The 18,605-nt window shown below is 36.6% G+C and overlaps 1 protein-coding gene across 3 annotated transcripts; it reads right to left on the reverse strand.

Moving 5' to 3' along the window:
- Window positions 1–935: 935 nt before the first annotated feature.
- Window positions 936–11,069, reverse strand: LOC118735659 (UDP-N-acetylhexosamine pyrophosphorylase). Of its 3 annotated transcripts, none has more exons than XM_036465549.1 (3): window positions 10,831–11,069; window positions 8,572–8,913; window positions 936–2,449 (listed from the first exon to the last, which is right to left on the reverse strand). In XM_036465549.1, exons 1-3 carry the CDS (start codon window positions 10,859–10,861, stop codon window positions 1,335–1,337), a joined length of 1,488 nt encoding a protein of 495 aa, XP_036321442.1. In that variant the 5' UTR covers window positions 10,862–11,069; the 3' UTR covers window positions 936–1,334. The 3 variants fall into 3 exon arrangements, with proteins under 3 accessions (XP_036321442.1, XP_036321444.1, XP_036321443.1); XM_036465551.1 differs by lacking the exon at window positions 10,831–11,069 and adding an exon at window positions 9,425–10,224; XM_036465550.1 differs by lacking the exon at window positions 10,831–11,069 and adding an exon at window positions 9,065–9,370.
- Window positions 11,070–18,605: the final 7,536 nt, after the last annotated feature.

The following is an 18,605-nucleotide window of genomic DNA, read 5'->3' on the forward strand; positions in this document are numbered from 1 at the left end:
ATCCGTGCGGATGGATCCGTCCGATACCGCAATAGGCATGATAAATTCCCGATAAAGTTTTTGGGGATTTATGCTGGAGTTACAGTCCTTAGTCGGTCCGGTTACGTAAACCCGACTGTTATGGGAACGTTTCAAACGTTGTCGTCATGCTCAATTAGCGGTAGGCCCATCAAAGGTTACGATAGGGTCAAACCAAAGGAAGAGGGGTGTTGTGTAAGACAGTTCACTGCATTATACTAGTCCCGAGCGGTGATTACCAACGACGACAACGACGAGGAGACAAACCGATCTAAGTATCAAAAACAACGGCCAAATTACTGTTACACTACTCTGTTTAGGGCGTCATGTGCGGAATGCCTTAGCAGAGGAGCATTGCAAGAGCCAAAGATAAAATTCCATTCTTTGAATTTATATTTGCCATTAACAAGTGCAAGACAAATATAAAGTGGTATTTGCTAATGCGATTGTACACCTGTATGTATTTCATAATATAACCATAAAGCACAATAGTAGTTGTTGTAGCAAGCTCCCCAATAACTTGATATGTTTGGAAGAGTGCTACATTGCAGGGGCTCGTCGGGTTTTCACCCCGGGTAATATAGAGCTGATTTTAGTTAGAGCACGTAGTCATTAGTCATACAAGAACTAAGCATAAATCTTAATTTAATGATATTTTCACATAATTAATTTTTATTGCATAATATTGTATATATCTGTATATGTACATGAATATTTATATGGATTGCACTTAAATTTGTTTATGCGTAATTTCTAACATCAAAATATATATGGGAACATCAAAATATATATGGGAAAAAATAAGTGAACTTCCACAAACACACAAATATAACTGTACTTATATTAGTTAATGTGGCACATAAATCGATTGCCGATATTAATACAAACGTACATGTGCACTAATATTTAAAACAAACAAATATTAAGAAAAATCCAATCCGCAGTAATACAATATTTTTTTTTAACAATCTAAGCGCATTAATAAGTAGTAAAAACAATGTACCGTTAAGTAGAATATTCAGGTTTTGCCTTGCAAATTCATAAAATACTTCAAAAAGTCAAATAACAGCTTTTCTTGATTTCATCTGAAAGTCTAATTTGGAAATACACGCACGCCACAAATCTACTTAAATAGATGCTGCAGAGCCCAGTAAATTTCTCTCTGCATTATTAATTTTTAACGTTTTTACTGTGGGTACTATTAGAAACCATAACAGAGCTAGTAAAATCTAAAATCTACTGCATTTACGACTCTACACAGCTACATACATATCATCAGTCAACAAGTTATATTCAGCGTATTTCATCAAAACGTGTCACAGGTGTCCATGGTAGGGATCGCGATTGCTGCGCAAGTACACTGGACTTGTGAAAGATTTGCCAGCAACAAGTGGTGCCAAATTCTCACCAGCGTAGCTGACGAATGGTGAAATTTCACATTCATCACCATGCACAATGCCGCCCGCAGCTTCGATATACCGTTTGTGCAGACGTGCTAAATCAGCACGCGCTGTCGACGGACAATCCTTGCCTGCGCTGTCAGCATTCTTCAGCGCGCTAAACTCACTGGCACGTGGCACTTCCATAGCCACGAATTTCTGTGCAAACTCAAACACATCAAATACGAACTTTTCAATTTTAATGCCATTTGGCTTTTCAGGCGTTATACGCTTTCCTGAATTGTCAACGAAGGGAATCTTCTTCTTGGCAACATGCAACTTCAATTCCTTTTCGTATGTTTCACCAATTTTGTATAGAAAGGCAGCGCTGAAAAAGTGATTGCAAATATTGCCAGCACTGAAGGTTAACCGCCCATCGGGATTGCGCATCTCGGCGGTTTTCGCGGATATTTCGCTATACTCCACCACTTGGTACTTGCCATCCACAATAGCTACAACACCGACTGCTTCATTCGGTGCTGATTTCTCAACCACCTTGGCTGCACAATCGGCATTCTCTTGTACGCAGTAGCCGATAAAAGCCGGATCGGCGACCTTTATCAATATATTATCCACGCTGTGCGCATGCAAATACAATACGCCGCGTTTCTTAATGTCATCTAAAATGCCCTGTTGCTTCAATGCCCGATATAGTCCTCCATTACCATCTGGCGCGCGTGCTACACGATGCTTTTCGTCCAATATAATGCGTCCATCATAATCGAAGCATGGCAATGAACCCTGTTCGAAGAGTATGATGTTCTCCTTCTTCAAACCAAAATAATTGTTGGCCATAAAGTACTCGTATGTCGGTTGAATGGTGTGTTCCGAAGTCATGATGTACCATGTAATAACACCACGACGTCCTGTAGCAGCATAAGCTAATTCCTCAAGTTTTTGTATGCGTTCGGCTTGTAAGCGAAATAGTGATTTTTTCGATGGCAAACCCACGTCGTACATGCCTTTGGGATGAGCGAAACCCAAACGGGTGCCTAAATGAGGGGGAGGGTGGGGAGGCGAGAAGAGAAGAGAAAAGAAATGATTAATATAAACGAAGTGCATTAATATAAAGTGATTTCAGAGTGAGATAAAGCTGTGTTAAGATTTATGAGTTAGATAAAAATGAGTTATGGATGAGCAACGTTTTTATAATATTTTTAAAAGATATTTCTTAATATTTAACACTTTATATCGCACGTTTAGTAATATAAAGAATTATTTAAAAATTTCAATTCTGTGGGAAAACTTAATTCAAGTTTGATCAATTCATATAGTTGGTATACCAAAAGACAGATTCTCCATCTGTCTTCGACATTTTTGGGAAATTTAGTTATCTCTTAGACTGTACATATATACATACATATGTATGTATTCTCCTTATCAAGATTTTTAATTGGAAGATGAAATCTCGAAAATTTATAATATTGAGTTACTTCCCTATATTACTAAGCGGGCGATATATAGGTGCAAAGCGTATGTACATATGTATGTACGATAGTGTGTCGTCATATAAAAAAAAAAAGTATAAATATTAGTATCTTTTAAATTTTTGTAAAAATTAATATAATCTTTTACTTTTTTTATTATTAAATGCTAGATTCAGGCTAAGTAGGTGCTGGGCGACCTTTAAAACTTGTTTCTTCATTGGTTTAGCAGTCGAGTTTGGGCGCAGGTTGACGTAAATGCTAAATAGCAATCTGAGAAAGAAATATACGTGTTTGTATCTATTTCAAATATGTGTGCATCCATATTCATGTTTTTTTTTTTATAATTTAAAAATTTAAATTGATTTGTAAAGGGACCTGCTTTGAGGAGCTCACAGAGAAAGATTAGAATTCACCTTTTCGTCAAGTTATTACAAAATTATTAGAATGAATGAATAAAGCGTGTAATGGCAATCATTTTTTATGTCCAGGGACATAAATATGTCCCAGAAGATAATTTAGGTAGGCCTTCTTAAGTGAAGCCATCGTAAGAGGCCTACCCTAGAAGGGCTGAAAAAGTACTTCCTCGCATGCCTTCTAGAAGGGCTTATCCATTTACAATTTACGCGAATGCATACATTTTTATTATTTAACATTACAAATGAATTCCAATAAAAATGCTAAGTTACAATAATACATAAAATAATAAATACTTCAAAGATGTATGATTTTTAACCGACTTCCAAAAACGTCAACCGATTTCAATAATTTTTGCAACGGAAAGGTAGTGTCTCAGAGGTGGTCCCATACTAATTTGGTTTAGATCCGATCATTGGATCATGAAATATATAGATATATATATATATTTTTTTTTTAAGTCGGATTTTTTTTTGCTAAAAATTACTTGTTATAAATTAAAGAAGCAACTTTAAAGAACTCCTCCAAAAGGCCTTCTGAAGTACGTCCTATATTAGCCCTTCTGGAAGGCCTTCTATGGGTAGCGGAAGAGGAAGCTTTTCAATTTGTGCCCCTCCATACAAAAAAGAAAGGAGAAAGGAACGTAGAGTGGAAGGCCTCTTCGCCTTTCGGAGGGCTTTTAACTCCTGAAATTATCTACTGGGGTATATACAAACTCATATGCAAATGCACTAAAGACAAGTATAAAACGGCGAGGTCAGCGAGATGAGTTCTTTGAGTTAGTATTATGTATTTTTAGCATGTATATTAGGGCGGGTCAATTTGTATGGCAGATTTTTTCGACTACGCGCGTATAGCACAGAAGGATTTTACGTGTAATTCTAAGCAAATTTGGCAAAGAAACCATGGGTCTAATATCAATTCGGAGTTTACCAAACTGCAAATTAAAGTAAATCAATGATATTTAGACTGTTTAGAAATCACATTTTTGCTAAGTGTTTTGTCGAATTCGTCACACAAACCCACATTTTTAAGCTGACTTTGAACGGCAGAATAGTTTTTTTAGAAGCGTTTTCACGGCAGAAGTACTCTCGAAGGGCTATACAAGGGATCGAATCACTAGAGCATTGATTGAAATGTTTACACTTAATTGCAACCAACTATAAATTGAACAAAAATTCATGTTGTACTTTTTATCATAGAATTGATTCAAGTTAACAGGTCGGCAGCAAGAAAACATGTAAAAAAAGATCATAACTTTATCGCTGCATCTGTATGTACATAAGTATACAAAACAATATAACAAGGTGTCTAAACACTTTGTGGTTCCCACTTTTGAAATTGTGGCAATTTTATGTCGTCTAAGTATGGTCTAGATCAGAGGTTCCCAAACTTTTTTTTTCTCGTAGACCCCTTTCAAAAATTTAGGGGTTTCCCAAAGCTCGTAAAAAAATTAAATGTGAAAACTAGATCTAACAATGTAAATTTTCATCGCGGGTGAATTCAAAAACTAAACTTAGAGTGGCCAAAATAAAAATAAAATATTTTCTTGTGTTCTGTTTATAAAAATAATGTGATGATTACACACTTGTAGGTTTTAAAAAATAGAGCTCGTAAATACATCAAAATACTCTCTCGCTCGGAAGAGTTATATTTTTTAAGAGCAGTGAGAGCGCTAGCGTTATTTACATTATCTTCACCATAAACTCATCAAATGTTCGGCTCACTCATGACTTTGCACGTGGAGTATATGTAAAATAGTTTATTTGTGTTAATGGCATCATTTTTATTTTTATCGCTCCGAGTTTTAAAGTGAGGCGACAAATATTTATCACATTTTTAAAACACAAAACTTAACACATCAAAACAGCTAAGCTTTTTACGCCAAACTTTTAATTCAGAAACTGACAATAGAGAAAAGAACGAGTTAAAAAAAATCGATGACAAATAACCAAGCAAGCAAGAAGCACAAAAAGTGTGCCACCATGTCGTCTTCTTCAAAGCAATATGGGTAAATGGACTTGTCATTTACGCCTATCACAGTCAGGTGTTTGTGCCATGTGAAGTGACCAGTCAGCAGTCCAGCAAGTTGTCTGCAGTGTCGTCTGCTCAGTGAGAGCAAAAAATTAGATAGACCTTGTGAGATTGAAGGCAACATGAGTTTTGCCCACCTGCACCCAGTTTCTGATGGTGGCTTCGATTGCCGAAGGTGGGAGTGCTAAAACTGGTTGCGGGCCGAGGAATGCCTGGTCTGAGCCAACTCTGGCCATATAATCAGATGTCTCATAACCAGGTACTCCAGAGTGACCAGGCACCCAGAGTAAAGCAACCTCGTTATGTTCACCATCATATTTTAGTCGAGACTTGCATTGCCGAACTATTTTGGAAGTACTTAAATAGAGGGCTGGTCAATTAAGTGCAACTTGGTTATCACTGCAGTCACGTAAACTCCTTCCCCTCCACATATGTTCCACCACGTAGTCCATGGCTTTGAGTATTGCAATTACCTCAGCCTGGAAGACCGAAGATATTCCCCTACAGAAGAGTCAATCTTATCTCCATTAACCTCGAAAAAGACCCCAGATTATGACCCAGAGTCAGTTTTGGAGCCATCAGCGAAGATTCGACAATGTGTGAGTCCGGTCTCAGTGATGGAATCAAACCAGCATTCAGTCTCAGGGAACTCAACATTATAGAATCTCTTCTACAAAGGTAATGGTGGCGTACAATGCTACAGGCATTGAAAATACACAAGAGCTTAAATCTCTGCCGCCAGAAATTTTCGCCGCGCCTCACTCATTGTCATACCAGCATTCGGTTCTTTTTAGTCTGCAGGTGGCCTTTAAGGCTTCCCCACGTATGAAAACACAAAGTGACGGTAAGTGCAGCAGTGCGTCAAGACCATTTGCGCAACCATTTTGGTTCTTTACATCGAAACCAGATAAATCTTCGTGGACCCCCATTTACAACTCATGGACCCCCATATTTGTTTCACGTCACCGTGGACCCCCGTCGAGTCTTCCGTGGACCCCTGGGGGTCCACCTGACGCCTTCTAGTCTTTTTAAGTGACAATCTACTCTATTACTTCAAATCAAATAGTTATGTATATATGTATGTTAGGGTGTTTCATTTATTGGCGATAATTTTTTTCCCTGTACTACCTGAAAATCTGATACTTTAGCTCTTTCGAAAATTCGATTTTCCATATAAATAACACGGAACATTTTTTTCCCGGTTTCAATTCGTTTTTTCGGTTTTTTTTTTTTTGTGAACATTTATATTTCCTGCTCTATAGCTCAAAAATGGTTGGTCGGACGGCTACATATAAATCTGGGTTGTTCCGGTTACGGACATAACGTCTAATTTTTGCGCTTTGCTGGCAAAGTTAGCGACAAATTTTAATCTGAAACGACCTTTAAAGTTGCTTCTTCCTTAAATATTATATCAAAAATGTTTTATTTCTATTTTAAAATAAATAATTCCTTAACAAAGGCATGCATGGAAGCCCCTTTTTCAACCCTTCTTGAACTTGTAGAATTGTTTCACTTAATACGACTTACCCAGCTTATCTTCAGGGGTATTGACATAAAAAAATGTTAAGGTATAGCGCTTAATTAGATGATTCATTTGATATATCTTTGTAGGTGCTCCTATATACATATGTATGTAATTCTCGTAGAATTTCGGCCTGTTTACATTTAACATTTCGTGTTCTAGGCTGTTCCTTTCTGCATATCATTGGAACCGGTTAAATGGATTCTTTTACATTACAAAACAAAGAACTGATACAATTGCCTCACCTACTTAGAATTACAATGCTTTCAGTTTTAAGCTATTTTTGAATTAGAGTCAAAACAACTATCTTTATGGTTGTAATTAGCAGGCAGTTAATCTAAGCTTTCTGTGGTAGAAGTCCGATCACTGGTTGTACTCGCGAAGTTAAGGCAATTTCAAAGACTGTGACTACGGCAACACTCCCCAAAAACTCTTTGGGGAATCTGTATGCTGTTACAACAACAACTTAGATGGTATGTCACAATGAACGCCTTGGGAACACGTTTACACTGATTATTTAATCGTGAAAATTGCTGTGATATTTGTAAATTAAGTTTTAAAGATATTAGTAATGATGTTAGTTTTTATGTTACTACATAATGCTTTGAAGCGGAGCGAAATAGAATAAAAATTAAACCAGCTGGTTGTCAACGGGCGCATAAAGATGGGAGTTGGCCATATTTTCGCTTGAGATTTCACCTTAGCTGTCAAAGCATATCTGTCACGCAACACGAAGCAAAAGTTTGATCTGACATGACTTTGAAAGATCCTCTCCAAAAGACCTTCTGAGGTGTGTATGCGCAACAAAAACCCTTCTGGAAGGCCTTCTCTGGCTAGCGAAATTAGCACTTCTTCAATTTTTTCCACTCCATATAAAATAGAAAGAAACCTAGGGTGGAAGGCCAAATGACTCACAAAAAGTCCTCTCGTTAGGGTTTTTAACTTCTGAAATTATCTACTGGGTCATTTTATATTGGAGTCAGTATTTTAACTGCAATAAAGCTTAACCAACCAACCAAGGTAAGATTAAATTCTTGTCTGTTAATGCATTCCTTCTTTGTTACAATACACGCGCCCACATAAACTGGCTTAATAAATTCAATCCAGTTGAGAGAAACGAAAAAAAAAATTTTAAATCGGTTGGCATTTCAAAAGCCGATCTACACAATGGCCTGCGGTTGGTTTGCTGTATTACGGTAACTCTTAAGAGTATTTTTTTGTTTGTGAGTATTTCTTGTTTGTGGCTACGTGACAGGCAAGTTAATTATTATTTTATTTATCATTTTTAAGGCACGCCAAGCAGCCTTTTGCCAGAGGCGCTAACGGTGCAGCAACGGCGGCAGTTAAAAAACAGCCACGATAGCAATTACAAGCAAATATTAAAGTTCGCTGTATTTTTCGCTGTATTCTTTCGCCTGGCAATTCAATCATTTAGAAAATTAATTTTATTTATTTTTTTTTTATTTTAGTCGCATTCAATTTAATTTAAATTTCTGCTAATGTGTAACAATGTGAACGTACGCGTATATACATGCATATCATACAATTTTGCACACAAAAAGTATACACAAATCACACATTATATGCAAATGCATGAACTCACATACTTTTGTACATAAAAGGTAAGCATTTCAATATTAATTAACTTCAAATGCATGTCAAATTGCAAGCTTTTCTCTCTCTGAAACAAATATGAATGTATTATGCTTTGCCTTACCTTGTCCGCCAGCCATCAGCAGCACAGCTACATGTCCAGCGCTAATTTGTCGCATTCCCTCTTCTTCGTAAGCCTTGAGACGCTCTTCCGCCGTACGCTCAATGCTGACCAACTTCGATTCTGGTATTGGTTGCATACGATCGTCCAGTTTAATGCCATTCTCTTGCAATGACTCAGTTGCACGATCGAAATAGAGTTTCAATTCGTTAAGATTAAGTTCCTCAATGTCACGCACTAAAAGCTCCTGCTGATCGAGTGTCAACTCCTCCCAGAACTTAAGTAAATGCTCCTGGCCCACCTTTGATAGGCGCTCGTACAGTGCGTCATAAACTGGCATGGTTGCTATTGCAAAGATTTCAGTGCTATTTATTTATATACTGCTCACTTTATAAATGTGTTTAAAAATGTTACAATAATTTGGCAATTTTTTATAAAACTCCAGATAAAAAAAACGCTTATGTATGTCGAAATAAGTAACAAAAAATGATCTTACAACAAACAAAAAAAAAACACAAAAAACCAAACGATACTTGTGCGAAAACGAAAACGAATTTTTCAACACAACAATGCTACTCGAACGCGCCAACTCAACGCAACTGCACACCAACGTATTTCGACCGCTACTGAGCTCAAGTGAGCACTTGTAGGTGCGATAAGTGCGCCAACAAGCCAATAGCTTACTTGGACGTCTGACTCTAATCGCTTCGCTTGGTTGGTTGTTTACTTTGATTTGTTTTTGTGGTTGCTGCCAAACTACATACATTTCCAGGCGGTTCGTGTACGTACAAATTAGCTTTACACAAAAACAAAAAACACCAAGACAAAAACTTGCCAACCAGCAGCGAGTGCTTACCCTAGCTTGAAGCTTCTTTTGCGTTATAGAGCTGCTGTTTTAATGGTTTTTAGAATGCAGAAGTCTTAACTAAACTGGTCTGCCCTGTACAAGATATCTGGGCGACCCTGAGCCAGAGTTTGCCAGCAAGTAACAGTGAAAGTGAATTGCCTTTTCAATTCTTGTGCGCCAAGCCTATCATTTAAGACAAGCGTATCATTGAGAATCAGATACGTACGTGGCATGCCCTTTTTGTGCTTACAAACATACATACATCCATATGTATAAATATATGTACACAGATGTTATGTTGTCAAAACAAAAGTGCCTGGAGTATGGTAGAGTATAGCAATTACGCAAAGTGTTAGTGGGGTAGGCATGCCTCCTGATAAGAAAATTGATAGTGAGCAGATAAGAAGAAAATTACTTCCGTTTGTGTTTATTTAAAGCACTTGCGAAGATTTTAAGTGATACAATAGTCGGCTATTTAAGGGATGATTCATATAATTATATAAAAAACGGGAAAAAATGTTCAATCAAAACTGAATTAAAAGTACTACGTATAGATAAGCACGTATTTTGGACGACTTCTGAATATTTGCAGTAGTTTCAGCTCAGTTCTACGTTACTACATCGACCGGGGAAGCCCGGAAAAGCACCGCCAACTAGCACACAACCAATCAACACATGAGGTACTGCTACAACAACCACTACAGAGCGGTGCAACATATCCTTTTCAATGGATTTTTGTATTCTTGCTGCAGAGGACGATACAAGAAAAATATGTGCTTGCATAAATAGCTCAAGGAAATTTAATAATAAAAAAATTGAAAATATGGACCTGTAGTGTATTTTAAAGATCCTCTTTTACTGCTAATGAAAATTGACTTTAATGCCTGCTGACAAAACCAAACTGTTGCCAGGGCAAGATATGTTTTCGTTGATGTAAATTAAATTAGCAACACCGTTGGTATTAAGCAATAACTTAATGATAATAAAGTACAATAGAATAGTGTTGCTTATAGCAGCCAATCAAAATAGCGCCAGCATTCACCCGGCTGTGCCACTTCTTGACAAACATCCATCGAATGTGTACTGGTTAGTCTTGTTTTCCGTATCTGCCGAACCAACTTCTGCATTGCTTGTTTCGACGATGTCTAATTTACATGAGCATATAAATAAATATGTACGTATATATGTAGAAAAAATCAATGGATCGATACCTATAAATTATTGAGCACACGTAGGCAATGGCCATTGTGGTACGGTAAGCTCTAGTGCTCTTTTCGCAAGCTCCTAATAATTTTCGCTAATTTAGTAAGCACTTTAGGGTTTTACATATTAAAATTGGTGATAATTTATTTAACTAACCGATTGTGCCAATATCCAATATGTAGATGTATGTTTATATGTACATATTTGCTTACCGTACTTTACGGCAGCGGACAATCTACCCATAATTTCCTTATGCCTCCCTCAAATACACTTTTCACTCGCAATTCATTTCTTCAGAATAGTGTTTGTTGAAAACTTTATAATGGTTTGCAAAGAAAACTAAATTATTTCTAGGTCGAAATTCAGCCGAAACACGAATTGTAAATTCTTCATTGTTTATATTCCACCTTGCCTGCTTTGGGAAATTGCCCAAAATGCACCGCTAGCTCGAACCGGTTTGGGACATTTATGCACTGGCGGGGTTAGAACTCCCGGATGTATTAATCCGAGTACATGATGTGAAAAATCGTAGTAGAAAATAAAGTTCAGTAACAGATTCTTTGTACAGGATTTTTGGCAGATATTTGAACATACGTAAACGGGGAACAGTTGGGGCCATCTGCTAAGTGTTCAGCACAAAATTTTACATAGCCCACCATGTTTATTTAAAAATTCGAGTCGAAATTTTAGGCTCGATTCTCGAAAGCCGCCTTGCACTCGACATGACACTTGCAATGAGGGTAAATAACAAGAAAAATACGAGTCCTCCAGGTGAGGACGTAGAAGGGAAAAATTAGAGACCAAATTTTTTTACATTATGAACCGGAAAAAATTAAAATTCTCCGCTTGAACGAGTTTGTATGTTGTATGGCGAAATGAAAAAAAGTAGGTTTGTCAAACCGCTTGTATGTTGTATTTCGCTCTTTAGAATTTTCTGTAATTCGGTAAAATTATAGGGTTGGGTGATAGTTTTTTAGAAACCAAAGGTTTAAAAAGAAATAGAAAATTGTGTTTGCTTACACCACGTTGAACTTTTTGAAAATTTACTTAAAAGTATGCAAATATTGCTGCCAATCCTTCTTTTATGTTTTACGAAAAGTATGCTGCGATATCTTCCCTTTGTGAATTTTTAATGATAGCATTATCTTCTACTATTTCAAACAAATGTTGCATATGTTATCGAGGAGAAATTATGAAAATTGTGCAATTTCCCATAAATAAAACCTTATACTTATGTTTAGATAAAGTATGTATGTTAATATTATTTCTATCATACCTTAAAAAGTATCCGAATTCAACGTTTCAAGATTTTATTAAAAGTAACGGCGTATTTGGCGGTCAAACAAAGTTTTTCTAATAACGGTCGCCCCTCGGCAGGTAATGGCAAACCTACGAGTGTATTTTTGCCAAGAAAACCAGCTACTCATAAAAATAGAGTCGCCTTTCTTATTCGGTGTTAAACTGTAGGTCCCTCCCCTTTGTGTGACAACATCAAGGCGCACACCACAAAACACTAACATATGAGTAAGAGCCAATCTATTATCATTATTAAAGGCGCCTGAAAAATTTAAAAAGCAAATATTTTCATAAATTTTTATTTCAGAAAATCGTAGTACGTAAAACGAAGCAGCGTAGCCATTGAAAATTTTCTCGAAAACAGTACTAAATATGTATGATCATAGGGAAGTCCTAGCCCTGTGCACTAGCCTGAATCGGTTTGGGATATATTTCCCTTGTTTTCATCGAAACTTCAGAAATCGATATATCGCGAGCTGCCATATCAATTATCATTTCCTGTATTTTTAGGGCCGGTTGTGCAATGTCTGGTTATCACTACTTGCAGGTTAAACATCATTATCGACGTTTTCGTCATCATGCATATAACATGTGATCGATAAAGCAGTCGTTGTATTTAACCGGAGCTTCTACCTCTGATTAGTGCTAATCAGACATTGAACATTCATTTCACTTAACTTGGGGAGTGGGTCCGGTTTCGATCTATACATACTATAACGGGGTTGTGCCAGAAATAGAACTGGGCCGAAATAACGGTAGTCGAGATCGTATGAAGCTCGAATTGAAATTTTCCTTCAGAGATTCGACAATTTGAATTGTATTTATTTGATTCGATTAAAAGAGAGTAATAATTCCATGACAAATACCGTGTTTGGGACCCTGGTGGTTCTTCTTATTTGGCACAGTAACCGCCCAAGCGAGACTCTTCTGTGCCAACTAACGCCAATTGGAAAAGCCAAGTGAGGCCAAGTCCTTCTCCACTTCGTCTTTTCATCGCAGTGGGGGCCTTCCTCTTCCTCTGCTACCACCAGCGGGTTCAGAGTTGTAACTTTCAAAGCTGGAGCGTTGGTGTCTATTCTAACGGCATGGCCAATCCAGTTTTGCATGTCGTTATAAAGCTCATATAGCTCATCGCTCCATCGTCTGCGCTAGTCTCTGTCGCAAGCGGGTCGTATATCTTCCACAAAATCTTTCTCTCGCATACTCCAAGAGCCGCCTCATCGGATGTTGGCATTGTCCATCTGCGCCATATACCTGCACAGGCATGATGAGTGACTTATAGAGCGAGATTTTTGTACAACTAGAGAGGACTTTACTTCTCAATTGCGTATTCAAACCATATTTGCACTTATTGGCAAGAATGATTGTCCGTCAAGGCAGACATCTACAAATCGGAAAAGGCAGGACAGACCTCTCAGTTTCTGTTACTGATGATGTCGATATCTGCCAGCAATTGCACGCTCTTGTAAAGTATTGTGCCGGATATTACAGAAATCGCACGAAAGCGAGTCGCCCTGTCTGAAACGCCGTTTGATGGCGAACGGCTCAGAGAGGTCTTTCCCAATTCTGACGGAGCGGGTGGTATTGCTCGACATTATTTTACACAGCCGTATTAGCTTCGCGGGGATACCGAATACAGACATCGCGGCATAAAGACTACTTCTTTACGTGCTACCGAATGCGGCTTTGAAACCGACAAATAGATGGTGTGTGTCGATCCTATTCTCGCGATCTAGGATTTGGCGTATTGTGAATACCTAATCTATGGTGGATTTGCCAGGTGTAAAGCCACACTGATAAGGTCCAACCAGTTCGTTGACGTACACGTTTAAGGACCAGTTGCTCAAAATGTTATTGTGCTTGGTAATCTTCCGAATCAAATCCAGTCCCGCCATATACTTTGATTTAGATTTTCTGGTTGTTATCGTTCATCTTTATCAGGCATTTCTAAAAATATTTTTGACGTTGTTTTGAAAATTAGCGATAGCGGCGTTCGGAGTCCCTCCTCTTTATGGGACAACATTAAGGCGCACGCCACAAGTCGGAGGAGAAGCTCAGCCAAATAGGGACACGAATTTCGATACGATACGATACCATTTCGATACTTTTGGCATTCGATACCGATATTTTCTACTCGATAGTTTTAAAACGATATTTTTTGGAATCGAGTACCAGAACCCTAGTATCGTATCGAATGTCATAAACTCACATTCCAACACTAAATTGAAAAAATACGCATATGAAAGAGCACCAACCCAACTCGTTTTAAATTTGAGTATATACATTATAAAATATGGGGTTGTGAAGTGCACAGATACTTTTTCGTAATTAAGAAGAGAAAAAATTAATTTTATGTTCCGTCTGATGGGAATTGAACCCGGACCCTCTTGGCCGCAACTAATTGTATCAAGCGTCTTTGCACACTCAGCTACAGCCATATATGTAAAGGTGTTTCAAATGTTGAGTGCATTATGTCATACCATGTATGTGTGTATGTGTTGTCACCGCTGTGCATGCTTCCCTGCAGGCAAAGCTACTAGTTGTGAACTAGAATTCTACCAGTTTGCGTTTCAGCCCAACTAGTTCACGTTCTATCCTTTTTCAATGTTAGCGACTGGTATTTTTAACATTGCGATGTCCTATGAGATGTCAATTGTTAGGCTATGCATCAGCATCTACTAGTAGAAATACTAGTAGCATCATACCAGTTGATGAGATAGTCTGCCAATTCATCCCCTATGAAAAGTATTAGTATGCCTTTTTGCTCGCGTCACTCCAAAAGTCGCAATGGCCGACGGAGCAAAGCACTCGCGTGGTATGCCTGAGGTACCAGGTTCAAGCCCTGGTGCAGGGAAAATTTTTTATTATTTTTTTTTTTTTTTGTAACATTTCTTTTATTTATATTTTTATTTAGGGGTTTTTTTGTTATTCTTAGATATAATAAAAAAATATTCTTTTTAATCTATTTTTTTATGGCACAAGTATTTCTTCCCATATATTTGTTTCTTTTTTTTTTGTAATGCATCTAGATTTTTAAGGTTGTTATTTATATTTAAATTGAAATAATTATTCCTACTTACATTGATCTAAATTTAAAAATCTTAACCACCTCCAAGCGGCCTCAAACCTGCGATCCCAGAACCAGAACCAATAGTCTTCACGTGACGCCACAGCCGGCATTTGTAAGAAAAGCAATTAATTGCGTTTTATTTTAGGCTTTGGCAATTCAAAGGCAGATGTCGCTGAACGCTTAAGTTCTTCAAAAATGTCGAACTGGTAGGCTCATACTAGTTTATGAACTAGTATTTTTTCTAACTGGTTTGGGTTTTCACTGCAGGGTTTGTATACATATACCTTCTTAATTACATATGAAAAAGCATCCGAGACGTGCAAAACGCCATCCGTGTAGTGAAAAATGCTTCATTTTAGTACGGGAGTATTTGAATTGAATATTTCCATTATATGTACGTAGTGTATGTATAATGGAAAAATCCATTTGGTTAAGACTTTTCACTTGATTTAAATACGAACATTTTTAAATGGTAATTAATGTTTAAGTCAACACAAAGGGGGTACCTACAGTTTTATGCCGACTCTGAACGGCGATTGTATTTTATGGGAAGCTGTTTTTCATTTTTAAGGGTTGCGCACTCCTAACCTGGGGTGTAGCGGCCTATATGCGAAACTTATATTCAGATAAATTTTTTGGATTTTGGTATCGATATTTGGAATATCGAGTCTTTTTATTCCGATATTAATGGGTACCCGATATCTTAGTTATTACTCAACTGTTTGCTTTAGTTGAGACATGAACAGATAGAGAATTAAAATATCTTTCAGAATCTATATATTAATACGCTAACATAAATTTTGTCTCCGTTCGTTTGGCGATTCTACCGAACCGATTTCAAAACCAAGAACACCGTTGGAAAGGCATTTTTCCGGTATATTTTTATGGTTTCACAATTGGTTGAAAATTACTGTTGTTTCACTACACATTTGAAATTAAGCTTTGAAATAAAGATAAATATGAAGATGAGGAAATGAATGAATGAAGATGAAGTCAAAAAAAGAAGGCAAAAGTGAAGATAAAGACGAAAATGGAGACAATGACAGATACATACGAATTAGGGTAACTGAAAGGGTAAGAAAATTTCTTGAATTTATAAAGTGAAACTTCTTTAGCGGCAGTTGGTTGGTTGGGAGTAATTTTTCAAATTCAGGGGCGGTTTAGCGGTTTGAGAATAAAAACAAAAACAAAGATGCCTAGAGGTACAGTCAAAAACGAAGATCAAGGTAAATTTAAACACTTTAATGTAAAGGTGACGAGGAAAATGCAAAAATTAAGATAAATATGAAGAAACGGATGAGGATGAAGATCGATATTGTTATCGATATAAAACTCGATATTCTTATCGATATAATAATTGATGTTGTTATCGATAAAATAATCGATATTGTTATCGATACTGATATTTATTAAATAACCGCTATTGTAATAGACATAATAATCAATATTGTTATCGATACATTAATGGATATTGTTATCGGTATAATAATCGATTAAATAATTGATTTTGTTATCGATTTAGTAACTGATATTGTTACCGATATGTATAATAATCGAAACTGATGGTTGTTATATTTATCGATGAGCTAATCGATTTTGCAATCGTTATATTTTTCTATATAAATATCGATATAATAATCAGAACATGGAATGTGATCACATTAAATGACATCACATCACATTATATCACATGATGTGATGAGGCATCACATAATATGATATCACATCACACGATATCACGTGACATAACATCATATAATAAGACAACACATTATATGGCTTGACATCACATGATATGACATGGCATTACATGACGTGGCATCACATGATATGACATCATATGGTATGACATCATATGACATGACATCACAGGATATGACAGCACATGACATGACATCCTATCACATCACATAAAAATAACGTCACATCTTTCACGTCATCACACCTCACCTCATCTACGTGAATAGATAAAGAAAAGGATAAAAGCAGAGTTATGAAAGGTAAAAACAAAGATGAAGACCAAGGTAAATTTGCCGATTTCAAAACCAAAAATACCGTTGGAAAGGTAATTTTCTGTAGATGAGGAGTTTTATAGTTTCGAAATTGGTTGAAAATAGTCGTTTAAAAATTTTCATATTTGTGTATGGTTGTTTTGGCAGCCTGTTCAATTTAAGCTGTTTCGCATTTTGTTTTGCTTGGAAATGAAATCAAACTTTGAAATAAAGATAAATATGAAGATGAGGAAACAAGTGGCAACGATGAAGACAAAAAAAGAAGGCAAAAGTGAAGATAAAGTCGAAAATTGAGATAAAGACAAATACATAAGAATTAGGGTAACTGAAGTGAAATTCTCCGATAGGAATCGAAATAAAATCAGCCATAAAAGTTACCGAAATTTGTCTAATCATCGAAGTTTATATTTATCGAAATTTACCCATGCTTATTAAGTTATCGCAACGTATCGAATTATTCCAACTGACCAATGTTTACTGAGTTGCCGAAATTTATAGACACAGAAACTTAGTTCTCCAAATTTACGGATAGCTATCGAGCTATAAAAACGTGTGGGATTAACGAAATTTGTCAAGTTAAAGAAATGTATCAAGTTATCGATATTTATTGAATTATCATTATTTATAGACTTAACGAAATTTATCGAGGTGTCGTAATGCATGGAGTTCTTTCAACTTACAGAGTTATCGATAATTATTGATCTACTGAAATTGGTTGGTTCAACGAAGCGTTTATGGAATTTTCAAAATATATCGATTTTTCGAAATTTCAAGGTTATATAATCGTCTTAACAGAGTGTAACGAGTTATCAAAATGTTTAGATAGTTTTCGAAAAATGTGGTGATGTCAAAAGTAAAAAGAATTTTCATTTTTGAGCTATCGAAATTTATCGAGCCGTCGAATTTCACAGTTATCGAAATTGGTCGAGTTAACGAATTTTGTTGAGTTATCGGATTTTAGTGTTTTTGAAATTCATCGAACTTCAGTGTTTTTAAAATCCATCGAATTCATCGAACTGGGGTCAATTCCAAGTCCGGCCGAAGTCCTCCAAACACCCTCTAAGATAAAAAAAAAATAGTTATGTTTTAGTTCCAAAGCAGAAGATGTTCCGGTACGTTAATTTGTACCGTATAAGTTTTGCTACGTGTTAAGTTAGAAAACCTCTCCAAGGCCCCTAAAAACTAGAAAAACTGTCGACTTTCGACAGTAACTGGCACTCTAGTTATAGATTAAAAACTAGTTAAAAATGCATAATATGCCTTTTTTCTAGCTCACTCTCAACTGTGGGCGTACGCAAAGCATTCGCATGTGAACGGCAAGTTTTGACAGATGTGTGTGAGCGTCCATAAGAATCCAAATGGAATTCTTTGCCTTTGGGAACGTTCACGCTCGCATTTCACTGTATATCAAGCTTAAGATGTTTTTTGAAGAGAGTTGCCGCCTTTTTCAAAAGTTAAAATAAATAAATTAATACGTTAAATAAAAATAGAAAAGCGGCTCAAAAATGATTTAATTCGATAATACTTTCGAAGAGGATTGCTGCCACCTGTTTAGAAAATCAAAATCCATTTAATTAACCAGTTGATTTAAATACTTTAATATGGCTTA

Source organism: Rhagoletis pomonella, unplaced genomic scaffold (genome assembly GCF_013731165.1).
Source record: "Rhagoletis pomonella isolate Grant_MI unplaced genomic scaffold, Rhpom_1.0 Rhpom_scaffold_00003, whole genome shotgun sequence".
Lineage (NCBI taxonomy): Eukaryota > Metazoa > Arthropoda > Insecta > Diptera > Tephritidae > Rhagoletis > Rhagoletis pomonella.